This window comes from Lepidochelys olivacea, assembly GCF_965140295.1.
Source record: "Lepidochelys olivacea isolate rLepOli2 genome assembly, chromosome: 4".
NCBI lineage: Eukaryota > Metazoa > Chordata > Testudines > Cheloniidae > Lepidochelys > Lepidochelys olivacea.
In genome coordinates, this window is record NC_140414.1 from 15,995,602 (window position 1) to 16,012,728 (window position 17,127).

General features: G+C 43.3%; 1 protein-coding gene across 1 annotated transcript in view; it reads right to left on the bottom strand.

Moving 5' to 3' along the window:
- Positions 1-17,127, bottom strand: part of TEX15 (testis expressed 15, meiosis and synapsis associated) — a gene marked incomplete at its 3' end in the record, with an annotated part of 132,863 nt that overhangs the window by 53,643 nt on the left and 62,093 nt on the right. The window contains exons 2-3 of the mRNA XM_084625913.1: positions 5,664-5,820; positions 951-1,116 (exon numbers count right to left, since the gene is read on the bottom strand). Coding sequence (XP_084482039.1) covers positions 951-1,116; positions 5,664-5,808 — 311 coding nt within the window. The 5' untranslated portion in view covers positions 5,809-5,820. The remainder of the gene's footprint in view (positions 1-950; positions 1,117-5,663; positions 5,821-17,127) is intronic.

Genomic DNA, 17,127 nt, shown 5'->3' on the forward strand with positions numbered 1-17,127 from the left:
CAGATGTATTTTGTTGACAATTAGGCTGTGTTGAAAAGCAGTTTTCCATCCCCAGTGACTCCCTATGAGACCTGACCTCCCTCAGAGCTGGTCTCATCCTCACCTCCAGCCAGTGAACAGAAGCGTCACATGCAGATAGGCCAATTTACCTGATCAAGTAGCAGGAAAAAACTGGAAACTTCTGCTCAGTTATGCGTATGTACTTTGCCCTATCATAGATTATGTTTTCTAGATTTAATTCTATTTAAATGCTTTTAAATGTTTGGCATGAAACTACAAAAACCAAAGACATTATTAATTAATCATCACATAGCATAACTTGCCTATGCTTTTCAAAGATTAAGGAGATGGGCTGCAGCTGAGGAAAAACTCTCACAGCCAGTTACGGCTCCCTGAATCTTGACCTGGCTCAGGTTAATGAAGCCTGGGGTCTGCTCTTATTTGCAACAGTTGATGGATGGTGCCCAAGGGACTGTCTGCAGACTGTCGCACAATCTCTCCATTCCTTTATACCAACATGCTCCCTTTGCCTGGAGGTGCCAGGAAGATTACAGTTCTAGGTCTGCCAGCAACACCCGTAGGAATCACCAGGATCAGGAGACAAGGCCAGACTCTGCATAGGGAATGTAGCAGGACAGAGAACCTCGCTCATGGTCTCCTGAAGACCTTGTAAATAAAGAACATGTAGGTAGATAAAGAAAGGAGGCAGGAAAAGCTGGGATGAGATTTAAAACAAATAAAGTAATGGGAGTCGTATTACGCAGCAACAAATGACCCATAAGGACACTTTGTAAAGTGAGCCCCACGGTAGCGCTAGCATCCCTGACTTGCCATTGGAGGAAGCTGGTCTCACAATGGAAAAGAATGATGAATGAATATTAAGAGCAAAGGGATAAGTCATGAAAAGTCACCATGGTGAATTCACTGCCATTCATTTCGCAATAACCTACCTCTTTGAAGCAAATTTTTTTTCCAGATCTTCATTGTGTACCAGTTTTATCTCACCAAACTGCCACGACAACTGCAGGTCACATCCTGTGTTGAGACAAGACTGGCTCAGAGTATGATTGATGCTTTTATACTCCCTCTGATTAGTGTAGCAGGTTGTTAAAGAAACTAGAAACACAACAAAGGAAATAGTGAATATATGACGCATTTTCCAACACCCTTTGCAGACTGACATAAGTAGATGTCATTGACAGCAAATTCACTAAGGCCTGATCTACACTATGAAATTAGGTCAGTATAACTATGTCGCTCAGAGGTGTGAAAAATCCACATCCCTGACCAATGCAATTAAACGAACCTAACCACCGGTGTAGACAGCACTAGGTTGACGGCAGAATTCACCTGTCGACCTAGCTTCTGCCTCTCAGCGAGATGGATTACCCCTCCCCTTGGCATAGGTAGTGTCTGCACAGAAGCACGACAGCTGTAGTGGTTTATGTGTAGACAAGCTCTAAGTCTGTTAAATTAATTATGGCAAATATTAACCAAAGGTGTGCAGCATGGCACAATGGATACGTTAAAATAGTGTGCTTTTGCTGTCTGTTCTGAGACCATTTGTCATGCTAATTACTTTGCCCAAGGGTCTTGGCTTAGCTGCTGAGAAAGTTCTGTCTTGTATGTCTCACGTAATGGTACAGTTCATTGTTCTTAAGGAAGGTTTCTGTTGTAAGAGATGGTGCTCATAGAGAGGAAAGAGAATCTCCCAGATAGCTAGGATCAATCCCATGGAAGGTTTAGAATATCAACATTAAATGTATGGTCCATATTCTATGTTCAACAGGAAGCCAGCACAGAGAGCAGAGAAGTGGGCTGACACATCCATGGTGTCCTAGGTAGGCAGGGATCTGCATTCTGTACTAACAGGACCATGTTCAGGGTTGGCAGCTCCACTCTTAGGTGCAGTGAGTTGCAATAATCAGGCCTGGAGGTCCTGTGGCCAAGTCCACAGCTGCTAGGAAGGGGAGCAGCCCCTGGCCAATCTCCCAGAAAGAGGGTGATTTCAAAGGTATGGTAATTTGGGCACTCAGTTGAAGCGAGGATCTACCATACCGAGCAACTGCAGGTCTGACCCTTCTGAAGGGTGAAGCTGTGGGCCAGAGAAAGGGTCTGGGTGCCAAACGTTTGATACCCTGGTACAGGAGAGTTCAATACCGGTTTGAGGAATTACAGAATAGGAAAATCAGCTGGAAGGTACAAGTGAGGAGACTCTTGAGTAAATATATAAGCAAAGAACATACACAAAGTTTTCCTTTACACGACAGACTAGGGAGCCTTGGGGACTTGTTATTCCCACTTCTCCTTTCACCTTGAGTCTTCGGCTTTCTCCCTTCTTCCTGACTACTGGGAGAGAGTAGGAATCCTCTCTCTTCCTCTCCCACAGCTCCTCCAAACTCTCCATTCGGCACCCACAGAGCCGAATCTGCTTGCTCCCCACTCCCCATGCTGCTTAATAGAGTGAGTGAGGAGTGCACCTTGGATTAGAGCTCCACTAGATTGAGCTAAATTCAGGAAAAGGTAGAGGACAACTGAATAATGCACAATGTGACAAACTGAACTATATGACTGGCAGACCAGGAAGAGCCTGACAGGAGGCAACACACAGTTCACTCACCATAGCCATCTTGAAATGTGTTAACTGCCATAACTAGCTAAAATTAAACCTTTCTACACAATACAAACAAACAACACAATACCAAATACACAAAGCCCCCACAAGAAATGGTTCTACACTCCTGGTCCAATGCCAGGCAGAGAAAATAACTGAGGGGGATGCGGTCACACCTTCTTCCATGGTCCATGACCCTGTGGGAACATTTCAGGCCAAAGGTTCTAAGTCACCACTTTGTGGCACCTGACTCCAACAGAAAACATCTCCTCTATTTCAGAAACTGACAAACTCTCTCTCTTTAACTCCATGTATTGTCATGACATTTGGGAAGGGTTTTCGGGATGCGTTAGCAAAACTGGACAAAACTAAAAAAATATATTTTAAATTCAAGATATTCGTTATAGTCAATAACCATAAATTCATAGAAGAGTAGGATTGGAAGAGACCTCAGGAGGTCATCTAGTCCAACCCCCTGCTCACAGTAGGACCAAGCCCAACTAAATCATCCCAGCCAGGGCTTTGTCAAGCCTGACCTTAAAAACCTCTAAGGATGGAGATTCCACCACCTCCCTAGGGAACCCATTCCAGTGCTTCACTACCTGCCTAGTGAAATAGTGTTTCCTAATATCCAAGCTAGACCTCCCCCACTGCAACTTGAGATCATTGCTCCTTGTTCTGTCATTTGTCACAACTGAGAACAGCCGAGCTCCATCCTCTTTGGAACCCCCTTTCAGGTAGTTGAAGGCTGCTATCAAATCCCCCCTCACTCTTCTCTTCTGCAGGCTAAACAATCCCAGCTCCCTCAGCCTCTCCTCATAAGTCATGTGTTCCAGCCCCGTAATCATTTTTGTTGCCCTCCGCTGGACTCTCTCCAATTTGACCACATCCTTTCTGTAGTGGGGGGCCCAAAACTGGATGTAATATTCCAGATGTGACCTCACCAATGCCGAATAGAGGGGAATAATCTTCCCTTGATCTGCTGGCAATGCTCCTGCTAATGAAGCCCAATATGCCGTTAGCTTTCTTGGCAACAAGGACATACTGCTGACTCATATCCAGCTTCTCATCCACAGTAATCCCCAGGTCCTTTTCTGCAGAACTGCCGCTTAGCCAGTCGGTCCCCAGCCTGTAGCAGTGCATGGGATTCTTGCGTCCTAAGTACAGGACTCTGCACTTGTCCTTATTGAACCTCATCAGATTTCTTTTGGCCCAATCCTCCAATTTGTCTAGGTCACTCTGGACCCAATCCCTTCCCTCCAGTGTATCTACCTCTCCCCCCAGTTTAGTGTCACCTGCAAACTTGCTGAGGGTGCAACCCACCCCATCATCCAGATCATTAATGAAGATGATGAACAAAACTGCCCCAGGACAGACCTCTGGGATACTCCGCTTGATACTGGCTACCAACTAGACATCAAGTCGTTGACCACTGCGCGTTGAGCCCGACGATCTAGCCAGCTTTTTATCCACCTTATAGTCCATTCATCCAATCCATACATTTTTAAATGGCAGCCAAGAATACTGTGGGAGACCGTATCAAAAGCCTTGCTAAACTCAAGATATAACACATCCACCACTTTCCGCATATCCACAGAGCCAGATATCTCATCATAGAAGGCAATCAGGTTGGTCAGACATGACTTGCCCTTGGTGAATCCACGTTGACTGTTCCTGATCACCTTCCTCTCCTCCAAGTGCTTCAAAATGCATTCCTTGAGTACCTGCTCCATGATTTTTCTGGGGACTGAGATGAGGCTGACTGGCCTGTAGTTCCCCAGATTCTCTTCTTCCCTTTTTTAAAGACAGGCACTATATTTGCCTTTTTCCAATCATTGGGGACCTCCCCCGATTGCCACAAGTTTTCAAACATAATGGCTTATTGCTCTGCAATCACATCAGCCAACTCCCTCAGCACCCTCGGATGCATTGCATCTGATCCCATGGACTTGTGCATGTCCAGCTTCTCTAAATAGTCCTTAACCTGTTCTTTCACCACTGAGGGCCGCTCACCTCCTCCCCATGCTGTGCTTCCCAGTGCAGCAGTCTGGGAGCTGACCTTGTCTGTGAAGACAGAGGCAAAAAAAGCATTGAGTACATTAGCTTTTTCCACATCATCTGTCACTAGGTTGCCTCCCCCATTCAGTAAGGGTCCCACACTTTCCCTGACCTTCTTGTTGCTAACATACCTGAAGAAACCCTTCTTGTTACCCTTCACATCTCTTGCTAGCTGCAACTCTTGTTACCCTTCACATCCCTTGCTAGCTGCAACTCCAATTGTGTTTTGGCCTTCCTGATTACACCCTTGCATGTTCGAGCAATAATTTTATATTCCTCCCTAGTCATCTGTCCAAGTTTCCACTTCTTATAAGCTTCCTTTTTGCGTTTAAGCTCACCGAAGATTTCACTGTTAAGCCAAGCTGGTCACCTGCCATATTTGCTATTCTTTCTGCATATCAGGATGATTTGTTCCTGTGCCCTCAATAAGGCTTCTTTAAAATACAGCCAGCTCTCCTGGACTCCTTTCCCCCTCATATTAGCCTCTCAGGCGATCCTGCCCATCAATTCCCTGAGGGAGTCAAAGTTTGTTTTTCTGAAGTCCTGGGTCTGTATTCTGCTGCTCTCCTTTCTTCCTTTTGTCAGGATGCTGAACTCAACCATCTCATGGTCACTGCTGCCCAGGTTGCCACCCACTTCTACTTCCCCCATCAATTCTTCCCTGTTTGTGAGCAGCAGGTCAAGAGGAGCACGGCCCATAGTTGGTTCCTCCAGCACTTGCACCAGGAAATTGTCCCCAACACTCTCTGTATTGCCCAGCAGATGTCAGGGTGATTGAAGTAACAAGCAGGTTTTTCTGAGCTTTAATCAGCTCGGTTCACAACATCTGGTGGGTGCTAAATATGAAACAAGTCTGTTGATTTCAAGGCTTTGAGGTGTTACCATTTACTGATGGATCTTTGGAATAACACACATCACTTACACACAGTTATGCACAATTTTCACTTGATAAAAATGCTCAGTTTTGATTTTTGTTACCAGTTTACCGTACCTTTATCAGCAGTCCTCCTTATTTTAGGGATGGTAAATTTTTTCAAAGGATTTGTTTCTACACCAACAGCTGTCACGCATGGTGGCTTCTCATTTGATCTTATTTGTTTCTGCACTTTAATTCTATTAGTTTCTGCCATTTCCATCTTGTCGCCAGCCTAAAACAGTAATGAAAGCCGTAAGTAACCACCTAAGAAACAGTCCATTGGTATTTCTGTTTTTCTGCTCAACTCTATCTATGTTGTCATCTCATCCTCCCAGCTGTACTGTGTGCTCAGCGAGGCATCAAACTGTACCTACTTAGCAGCCAACTAGGGTATCACTTTCTATCCAGAAGTCCCTAACTTTACTAAGTTCCTCCGACGCTATATCCTTATGCTTTCTGGGAAATAGAGGACCAAGAACTGTACAAGTTTAATTAATCTCCATGTCACTAGTCCCAGCCCCATTTGTCTGTCCTGTCATCCTGTTGCATCCTGTCTGTCATGTTGTAAATTATAACATCTCTGGGGCAACAACTCTCTTCCTTCCTGCGTGTTTGTCCAGCACCTAGCACAATGAGATCCTGATCCGCTAAGGGAGTACCTAGGCACGATCACACTACAATTAATATGTTATTAATAGCCAACTTATAGCCAACCTCCTCCTCTAAGAAAATTCTGAAAACCATTCTATTTAGAAACATTTCTGCTAGTGTATCATACAGCACTTTATTTCCACATTTTTAAAGTATGATTACATACACTGTACAAAGGATCTTTGTCACTTAGGATTTTACATGTCTCCACGGCTGGTGATGTAAGAATTCCCTATGAGATTATTCCCCCCAAAAGGAGTTGTCTTTATGTTATCACACATCTTTGTTTCTCTCTTGCTGGAAAAACTTTTAAACAGAAGTTTACATGTCCAGGTGATTGTTCTTCTGTAATGTCTAAGAGTTTTGCTCGTGCAGACTTAATGAGCTAGCTCATCACCAGAAAGTCTTTGAAGAAACAAAACAAAACACATATGCTCCTTGAAGGAGTACATTCAAACAAGAAAGGAAGGGACAGTGTTACGAAAGATTTAAGACATCTTTATCCGAAAGATTTATTTGCTGATCTTATAATTTGAGGTTAGTAGTTGTATCTCTACCTTTTCCCTCATCATATAAATTTGCATTTTGGCCTTTTGGAGACCAGTATTTTTGGTGTCAGCCACTTTGAATTTTTTAAGAAGTTTTTATTTAAGTTTATCTTTATTGGGTGCACTAGAAAGAACTGAATAAATATAGCTTTCACACCTTTTAATTTTTAGAGGGAAAATGTCCATTTTACCCATTTATTGTACAAAGTCTGAATAAACAGAAGATTAAAGGAGATGTGTTAAAATGCATTTTTAGAGAAAAATAATTTTAACAATACATTTCTAAATAAAGTTACTACATTTGCAAAAATCTTAGTAATGACAAAATACAGTGTTAATACATACGTGATAGCAGACATTTTTAGAGAAAAATATTTCATATGCAGTTAGTCCATTTTAAATAAAGCCTTAAGGTCAAAGGAGAAGCATTTAATGCATATATAGAATCATTCATTTTTATAAAAAATATTATTTCAGGCATTTACTGTATTTTTAAAGTCATTACATAGTTTACAAAATCTTAGTAACAGCAGAATAAAGAAGTGTTAACATATATAACAGCAGGTTAGACAAACGCCTGTCAGGAATAGTCTAGATAATACTTAGTCCTGTTGGGGCTGGAGGTCTCTATTTCTCCTGACTGACCCTCCTTAGCTTGTTCTCAGTCAGGGCAGTTCCTGAACCCTCACCTCCAAATAAGTCTGTCAACCCTACAATTTTATGGCTTGCAGTCAGCTTTAGTCTCCTGGCTATTTTCTTGGTGGCAGCCTGATGCAGGACCATCACCCCTTTGCCAGCCCAAGTTTTTCTGCCTCCCCTGCTGTATATTCTTCCCTTTATAGCAGGCCTTGTTTTCTCTAGTGGTTGCAGCTGTGAGTGCAGACTTCCATGATTGGCAGCACTGACAGCTGCGTGGGGGTGTGATCAAGCTACTTGCTTATAAACAGGAAAGGCTCTTCTCCCCCAGCTGTCTGTGTTCTGTATGGGGTTGTAGACCCCATTATATATTCTTCCCTACAAGGCTGAGATAGGGCCTTGGCTGGTACAGGTTACTTACCTAGACAGAAAATCAGAGTTAAGAAGAAAAGGAGGACTTGTGGCACCTTAGAGACTAACCAATTTATTTGAGCATGAGCTTTTGTGAGCTACAGCTCACTTCATCGGATGCATGCCGTGGAAACTGTAGCAGACTTTATATATACACAGAGAATATGAAAAAATACCTCCTCCCACCCCACTGTCCAGCTGGTAATAGCTTATCTAAAGTGATCATCAGGTGGGCCATTTCCAGCACAAATCCAGGTTTTCTCACCCTCCACCCCCTCACACAAATTCACTCTCCTGCTGGTGATAGCCCATCCAAAGTGACAACTCTTTACACAATGTGCATGATAATAAAGTTGGGCCATTTCTTTATTATCTTTATTATTTATTAACTTTATTAACTTACTATATTTATTAACTTTATTATCATGCACATTGTGTAAAGAGTTGTCACTTTGGATGGGCTATCACCAGCAGGAGAGTGAATTTGTGTGGGGGGGGGTGGAGGGTGAGAAAACCTGGATTTGTGCTAGAAATGGCCCACCTGATGATCACTTTAGATAAGCTATTACCAGCTGGACAGTGGGGTGGGAGGAGGTATTTTTTCATATTCTCTGTGTATATATAAAGTCTGCTACAGTTTCCACGGCATGCATCCGATGAAGTGAGCTGTAGCTCACAAAAGCTCATGCTCAAATAAATTGGTTAGTCTCTAAGGTGCCACAAGTCCTCCTTTTCTTTTTGCGAATACAGACTAACACGGCTGTTACTCTGAAAAGAGTTAAGAAGCAAATTTCCTGCCTGTTGCTGTACCCAAAAGGTGACAGGTTCCATGGTATGGTTGTGGCGACAGGTAGTATCTCATGGTTCTCAGGTTTGTCTCTTTCATTGCATTTAGCCAGCACAAGAGAGCATGACCAGTAACTAGTGTGAACTCATTTCCTAGGAGGTAGTATTGCAGACCCTCTATTTCCCATGTGACAGCCAAGCACTCTTTTTCGATCACTGAGTATATTTCTTAGGGGGAAGAGTTTCTCGCCCGATACAGGCTATCGGGTGTTCTTCTCCATTTATCTTTGGAGAAAAGACCACCCCTAGTCCTACCGCCTGTGTGTCTGTTTGTAATACAAATTACTTTTTGAAGTTCAGGCTATACAGCACTAAGCGTCTTCAGAGTATGGTCTTGAGTTTTTGAAAGGTACTTCCGCAGGTCCACAACACCTGTCTTGGGGTGGCATCCTAGTTAAGTCAATAGCGGGAATGCTATGGTGGCAAAATGGGGTATGAACTGGCAGTAGTAGCCAGATAAGCCTAGGAAAGCATACACTTGCCTTTTGGTCATGGGGGCCTTGTATACCTGTAAGGCATGAACATTATCCACTAAGAGGCAGATTTGTCCTCCACTGATTCTGTCCCCCAGGTAACAGGCTTCATCCTTTCCTATTGCACATTTAGTGAGGTTTGCCGTTAACCTGGCTTCTGTCAGTGACTGGAAAATGGTAGCTAGTTTGTCCAGATGGGAGTCCCAGTCCTTGCTATCGAGCAGGGTAGCCAAACTTACTTACCCTCGAAGCACATAAGACAATCTTCAGAAGTTTGAGAGTTGGGGTGTGCCTGCCAGGGCTCAGGCCTTCTGGCCTACGGGAGGCACCTGCTGGGGCTCAGGGTTTCAGCCCCACTCCTGCTGAAGCCTTGAGCCCTGGCAGGTACATCCCATGGCGCTGAAGCCCCGAGTCCCCCCCTCTCTGCTGGGCAGAAGCCCCTACTTCACCACCCTGCTGCAAGGAGGAGGTCCCGAACTCCCCTCTGTCCAAGTCTGGTAGATAGGTGTGGGGGGGGGCCTCGCGAGCCACACTTTAACTGTAAAAGAGCTGCATGCGGTTCACAAGCCACAGTTTGCCCCACCCCTGCTATAGATAACTACGTCATCCAACTATGCTGCCACATATTGACTGTGCTGTGGGAGTAATTGGTCCAAACACGGAAAAGTAGCTGCTGTCCTGTGTAACCCAAAGGGCCTGGTGTTAAAATTATATAGGCCAAAGTGGTGTAGAAAAAGCCATTGTCTCCTGGGAAATCAGCCTTAAAGGGATCTGCCAATACCCCTTCGTCAAATCCAAAGTGGTGGTATATTAGGCTTCTCCCAGTTGGTCTAAGAGTTCATCCACTTATGCCATTGGAAAGCCAGCAAATTTAGAAACTGTGTTCGCTTTTCTGAAATCTATACAAAAACGTAGTGAGCCATCAGGCACTGGGACCAGTACAGTACGATTCCTCCAGTCACTCTGGGATTCTTCTGTCATCCCGAGTTGTAACATGGTCCTGATCTTTCACGATGGCCCCCTCAACTTGTTGGGGATTGGTTGGAGCCTTTCCCATATTACTTTACTGGGTTCCGTATTAAGGCAGTGTTGTGCCAGGAACATCTTCCTGGGCAAAGCTGAGAATACCACCAAACTGCTAAAGTTTGCAGTTGCAGTGCCTATTCCTTTTGCTTATGGTTTAGGTTCTTTCCGAAGGGTACTGAGCCTCCTTTTAAGCAGTCATGAACTTAGAGTTGGAGTTCCGGTTCCTCAAGATACAGTCTGATAAAAAGATTTCCCCTGGCTTTCTAGGGCTTCAGTAAATTTACATGGTAAATTTGTTTCTTTTTCTTCCCTGGTTGTCTGCTTACATAGTCCACAGTCCTCTCTTTATCACCTCGTAAGGGCCCTGACCATTAACTTTGATTCCAAGCTTGGAAGAAGCAACAGGACAGGACAGCCTAGCTGAAAGACGCACATCCATACTCCTTTATTGTACTGTCATTGTTGTTGGTCCTGTGTTTTCTTGACATTTTCTCTAGAATATGCCCCTCCAGCCTCTCATGTAACTTTAAAACATACTGCACTATGTTTTCTGCCCTCAGACCTTGACTTTCCCAGGTTTGCAATACCAGGTTGACTATGCCCCTTTGTTGTTGTTTATATAGCAGTTTGAAGGGAGAAAAACCCTGTTGTGGTTGGGGCACTTATTTGATGACAAAGAGTAAGGCTGGGAGTAGTTGGCTCCAATGTCGGGGATCCTGGGTAATGAATTTCTTGAGCATCATCTTAAGTGTCTGATTGAATCTTTCTACTTGGTTATCTATGGGTGGTACAGAGAAGCGCACAATAATTTGATTTTTAATAGTTCCCATACTTCTTTCATCAGCCAGAATGTGAAATTTGTCCCCTAGTCAGGACCCCTTCGGGAAACCCTACCCATGTGAAGACCTTCAGCAATTCATTAGCGATAGTCTTAGCATTCTTAGACCACAGTGATATGGTTTTCGGGTGTCTGGTGGCATAGTTCATGATGACAAATACATGCTTATGTCCAGAGGCTCTCCTCTTGAGGGGGCCTATAATGTCAATTCATATTCTTTCAAAGGAAGCATCCACCAAAGAGAGGGGTACTAGTGGAGCCTGTGCAATTCCCTGAGGGGCTGTTAACTGGCATTCAGGTCATGATGCACATAAATTCTCAACTTCCTTAAAGACCCTGGCCAAAAGTACTAGGCCAGGATCCTAGACTGTCTCTTGTGCTTCCCAAGATGTCCTGCACATGGGGACCATACCAACCTTGTCACCCTTACTTCTGTGCTGCTGGTGGCACTGTCTTCAGAGCTGGGCATCCAGCCAGCACCCGTTGCTCTCCAGCCACCGAGCTCTGAAGGCAGAGTGGAGAGCGGCAGCTGCTGGCCGGGCACTCAGTTCCGAAGGCCAGTAGCAGCAGAGAAGTAATACCGCACCATGCCACCCCTGCTTTTCTGCTGCTGCTGCTGGTGGCGGCGCTGCCGTCAGAGCTGGGCACCCGGCCAGCAGCTGCTGCTCTCCAGTTGCCCAGCTCTGAAGGCAGAGCAGAAGTAAAGGAGGCAATACCACAACCCCCCACAATATGCTTGTGACCCCCTTTTGGGCTGGGACCCCCAGTTTGAGAAACGCCATGTACTTTTGTATACTTTACCAAGCAGAAGGTGTTCTCTAACCACAGGACTTCCTGGGGAAATCACACTGGCATAGAATATTCAAATGGATCACACTTTCCAGAGTCTCACTGAGCAAAGCATTTCATGAATTTAATCCACTGATATTTAATTGACCCACATTTTCCTGAATACAGCGCTTCATTCGTTGTAACCTATGCAAATGTAAATTAGAGCCAAAATATCAGTCAAAAGGACCACGCATGTAGATTTCTTTCTTAGGCTTTTTACAAAACCTATGTAAATTTAGCAATTAGCTTTCCTTGTTTTTAGTTCTGTACCAGGAATCAAATTTCTTCTTTCTACATAACACTTTTAGCTTTTTGTCTTTACAAAATGGTAGACAGACCCTTAAAGGAAGACATGCCTAATCTTTATACCAATTTCTCTTATTCTATTTACTCAAAGTAATGTATATCTTCATAATCTTTTATATTTATTGAAAAGTAACTCCAGTTGATTTAGCTGCAAGGGGCCTGTTATTTTAAACTCTGTAACACCAGTTTACAGGATGTCATTTGTAAAGTGTGAAGATTTTGGGGGTCAGTATAATATCCCCATTATTTACAGAGGAATTTTACAATAAAAACATAAAAGTTTGAAAAGACAAGCTATAGTTTTGCAACTGCATGAAGGCAAGTGGTAAAGAATCCCACCTGACACTGTTATCTGAAGAACTATGTCCCCACACAACACCCTCCTCCTCCTTTCTCCTAAACTGTCATCTTTTGCAGTTTTTTCAGCAAAAGAATATTTTACTCATAGGATTAAAATTAAATAAAATTAGACATGTTTAAAAACTATAATAGTCCCAGAATTTTAAAAATAACATTAAGCATGTGTTTTATATTTTTACATTACACCCTAAATATCTGCCAAGAACAGGAAATTGTTAATTATTTAATTATGGAAATCAAGTAAATATATCATTCTGCAATAGAGAGACAGGCCCTTCAAATACCTCAAGTGTAGCAAAGTTTTGCCTAAACAAACTGCAGATTGTTCAAAATCCCCTGTAAAAATAATTTACACAGATACAGTTTATACTAGGTTCCTGGGGAATATTAATATCGTACAAAATCCTCATTTACAAAAGGATTTTTAAAAAATGTAAAAAGCCATGTGTGATGACGCTGCCTGTGGGAGCCAGCTGAGGTCACTCAATCAGGGTGAACTGCAAACAGAACGGGGCAGACAAACCCCAAACGCTGGTGGATATTCCAGTACTTAGATTTACCCAGCCAGCCCAAAACAGCTTCTATAGCACCTTCCCGGGTACTCAGAAGTCCAAATAATGCAGTCCCCTTAAAGTACCCAGCCTTAGGCTTCCATCCAGACACACAGGTCAAACATAGGATGATAAATTCTGAAAATCTCATTTCATCATAGAAAAGAAAAGGTTCTCCTGACCTCAAAGGACCAAACCCCAGACCCAGGTCAAATAATAACTTAGATCTTACCCCAAATACACGCTCATGGTCAATTCTTGTTAACTAAACAAAATTTTTTTTAAAAAAGAAGAGAGTGTTGGTTAAAAGATCAATACACACACAGACTTGAGTTCAATTCTTGAGGTTCAGATACATAGCAGAAATGAGCTTACAGCTGCCAAAAGTCCTTTTAGAAATAGTCCGTAAGTTATAGTCCAATGTCCATATTCAGGGTGACTCCAGTCAGTGACTGGGGATCTCAATCCCTATGGCTCAGGGTTTCCCCGTCTTGAAACCCAAAGCAGATCTGAGTTGAAGAAGGATCGTGTCCCAAGGTCTTTATACATTTCCAGCAGCCTTTTGGCCTGAGAAAACAATAGGCTTGACTTTCCTTCTTCCAAACATTGCGGCAATTAGCACAGGATAATTTATCCATTAAACAGTTCAGACACAGGTTATCACAACCTTCAAAGAGACATAGACAATAATACTATTTCACTCAAGTATCTTCCTAAATACTAAAACTCCTTTTTTTTTTTTTTGGATCTTTGAATCAAAGCTATAGCACTAGACAAGACTTGTTTACTTACATCACAAGACCTGAGCAAACATCTACCCTTCTATCTCTAACAATGCAGGCTTGCATTTCAAAGCTCTATTCATTTACATATCTTCCTAACCAGGCTCTAAAGTTCAGCCATGAGTGAGGTCAGTCTGTGAGTTAATTAAGATTTCAGAGTAGCAGCCGTGTTAGTCTGTATCTGCAAAAAGAAAAGGAGTACTTGTGGCACCTTAGAGACTAACAAATTTATTTGAGCATAAGCTACGCTTTTGTGAGCTACATCTCACTATGAAGTGAGGTGTAGCTCACGAAAGCATAGCTTATGCTCATACTGAGATGTAGCTCACGAAAGCGTAGCTTATGCTCAAATAAATTTGTTAGTCTCTAAGATGCCACAAGTCCTCCTTTTCTTTTTGAGCTAATTAACTCTTTCTGGCCCTGTCACCTTTCAATGAGATATTACATTACACTCATAATGTCATGACATGTCATAGCTTTCTAAAGTTTCAAAGGGTCGAGATAAAATAAGGGCTTGTGAATATACAAAACCTATAAAAGCAAACAGTATACATATCTGAATATTAGATTCACAATAAAAACAATTTTAAAGAGACTAGCCAAGGCTTTCTAATTGTTTAAAGGACAGAGATAAGAATGCTGGCATATATTGCCTCCCTTCTTTTTTTGTCCCTATATTTAACTTTTATCTGAAAAAACATGATCCACCCTTCAAACGAGCAGGCATGCAGATTCCTTTATTTACAAAATCTAAGTAAATTTAGTAGTTAGGCTTTTATCCGTTGAATTCTGGACCAGGATTAAATTTTCCTCTTTCTACGTAATTCCTTTAGCATCTCTCTTTAAAAAATGATAGACCCTTATGAAAGACATGCCTAACCTTTATATCCATTTCCCTTATTCCATTTACTCAAGGTAATGTATTTTTTCATAGTCTTTTATATTTACTATTAGCTTAAGCTGTATCAGAGGTGAAAGTAAGCCGGTACCCCCCGGTACTGTGTACCGGTAAGAGCCGGTGCGCCATACCGGGACCGGCTTTCCCAGACGGCAATTTAAAGCCCTGGGGTAGCGGCGGTGGGGCTGCGTTGGGGATTTAAAGGGCCCTGAGATCCAGCCGCTGCTACCACCCCGGCCCTTTAAATCTCCACCTTAGCCCTGCTGCTGAAGCCCTGGGGTAGCGGTGGCGGGGCTCTGGCAGGGATTTAAAGGGCCCTGGAGCTCCAGCCCCACTACCGCCCCAGCCTTTTAAATCCCCGCCGCTGCTACCCAAGGGCTCGGGCAGCAGGACTCAGGCAGGGATTTAAAGGGCCCCGGAGCTCCAGCTGCCACTACCCCCCGGGGCCCTTTAAATCCCAGCCTGAGCCCTGCTGCCCGAGCCCTAGGGTCGTGGCGGGAGGGCTCTGGCGGGGATTTATAAGGCCCCGGAGGTCCAGCCGCCACTACCACCCCAGGCCTTTAAATCCCCACCTGAGCCCTGCTGCCGAAGCCCTGGGGGAGCAGCGGCAGGGTTCCGGAGGGGATTTAAAGGACTGGGGCGGAAACGGTGGCTGGAGCCCCAGGGCCCTTTAAATCCCCGACAGAGCCCGGCCACCACTACCCCAGAGCTCAGGCAGCAGGGCTCAGGCAGGGATTTAAAGGGCTCGGGGCTTTGGCAGCCGCTACCCCAGGCCCTTTAAAGCTCTGCCAGAGCCACAGGGTAGCGGTGGCAGCTGGGAGCCCCCAGGACTCCTCAGTGATTTAAAGGGCCCAGGGCGCCACTGCGGTTGTGGCAGCTGGAGCCCTGGGCCCTTTAAATCGCCCCTGAGCCCCAGGGTTCCCAGCCGCCTCTGCAGCTGGCAGCTCAGGGGTGATTTACAGGGCCCTGGGCTCCTAGCCACCACTAGCGCAGCTGGAGCCCTGGCCCTTTAAATCAAGATTTAAAGGGCCCGGGGATTTAAGGCCCTGCCTCTTCCGGTTAAGGCCACGCCTCTTCCAGTTGAGGCCACACCCCTTGCTCAGGACTCTGGCGTACCGGTAAGTCCTCTAACTTACTTTCACCCCTGAGCTGTATCAGAGGCACCTTAAATGTTGTAACATTTTAAAATGACAAAGTTTAAAAAGTTAACAAAAAAATAAACAAATACAAATTAAAAAAAAAGCACCAACATCCACTCTTTCCTTGTCTTTCCCAAAAGAATTAAGCATACGTTCATATCAAATTGTACACTATTTTATAAACTGCCTCAAGTATTCATTCAAGTTATTTTTGTTCTATAGATAAGTCATTCACACATGTTCACACTTGTTTTTCAGCATTATTTTATACCACACACACACAGCCTAACGAAGGAAATCTGTTGCCTGTCTGAAGTCAGTGACGATCTGAGATTGTTGAACAACAAGCTCAATTGGATTTAATAAAAGATCAGAGATTAGTACAGCACTATACAGAATACAGAAAGAATAGATACATTACCACTCTTTATATAAGACGAAGAACTGGTTCTGTGTCCCTTTTTCATGGTAACTGTTGGGATGCATGGTTTCATTTCACAACTAAGTTCCAAAAATTCTGTCATTATATAGGGATTTTAGACAAAAGCACACATTTGCCAAGAATATTCTGCCAGAACCATATGTTATGATGTTGGGTTTTTAAATATACGTACATTCTCAATTTACCTGATTGATGTGTGAAGGCATAATTGTTTACAGATGAGAGGGCCAACATTCTTCAAGATAATATCTCTCAGTGGGTCCTTCTTCCCCCATAATCATTCTTCCCTTTGGGTCCCCAATAGGAAACATGTGCTGTAACAATCATCCCTCATCAATCTCCCAGGTTTATAAATGCTTATATATATATATATTTAAGAGAATGGTTCCAAGTATATCTGGAGTTTTATAGACATGGAGCTGCCACGGATTATGAGATACAGCCTAATGCATAGAATTCCTGAATAGGGTTACTTACAGGTTAAGAACCAGTATTCTGAGCCTTAGAATTGAACACACTCTTCGTTAATAACATAAAGATTCTAAAGAATAGTTAATATATATAAATTAATCAAATATACAGAAAGAAAAGGACTAACAGGACTGATATTTACTAACCGGTACTAACAAATCTAATAGTGTAAAACTGGTTAATACATCCATGTATGAGATAAAATGCAGGCCTAGCTTAAACTATTTTATGTAAAAAGGGTTGATAAAACTTTTCACTACTTCTTCCACAAACTATACCTTTTTTGTTAAGATAAACCCGTCAGTATTTAAGGTATGGAATGTAGACTAA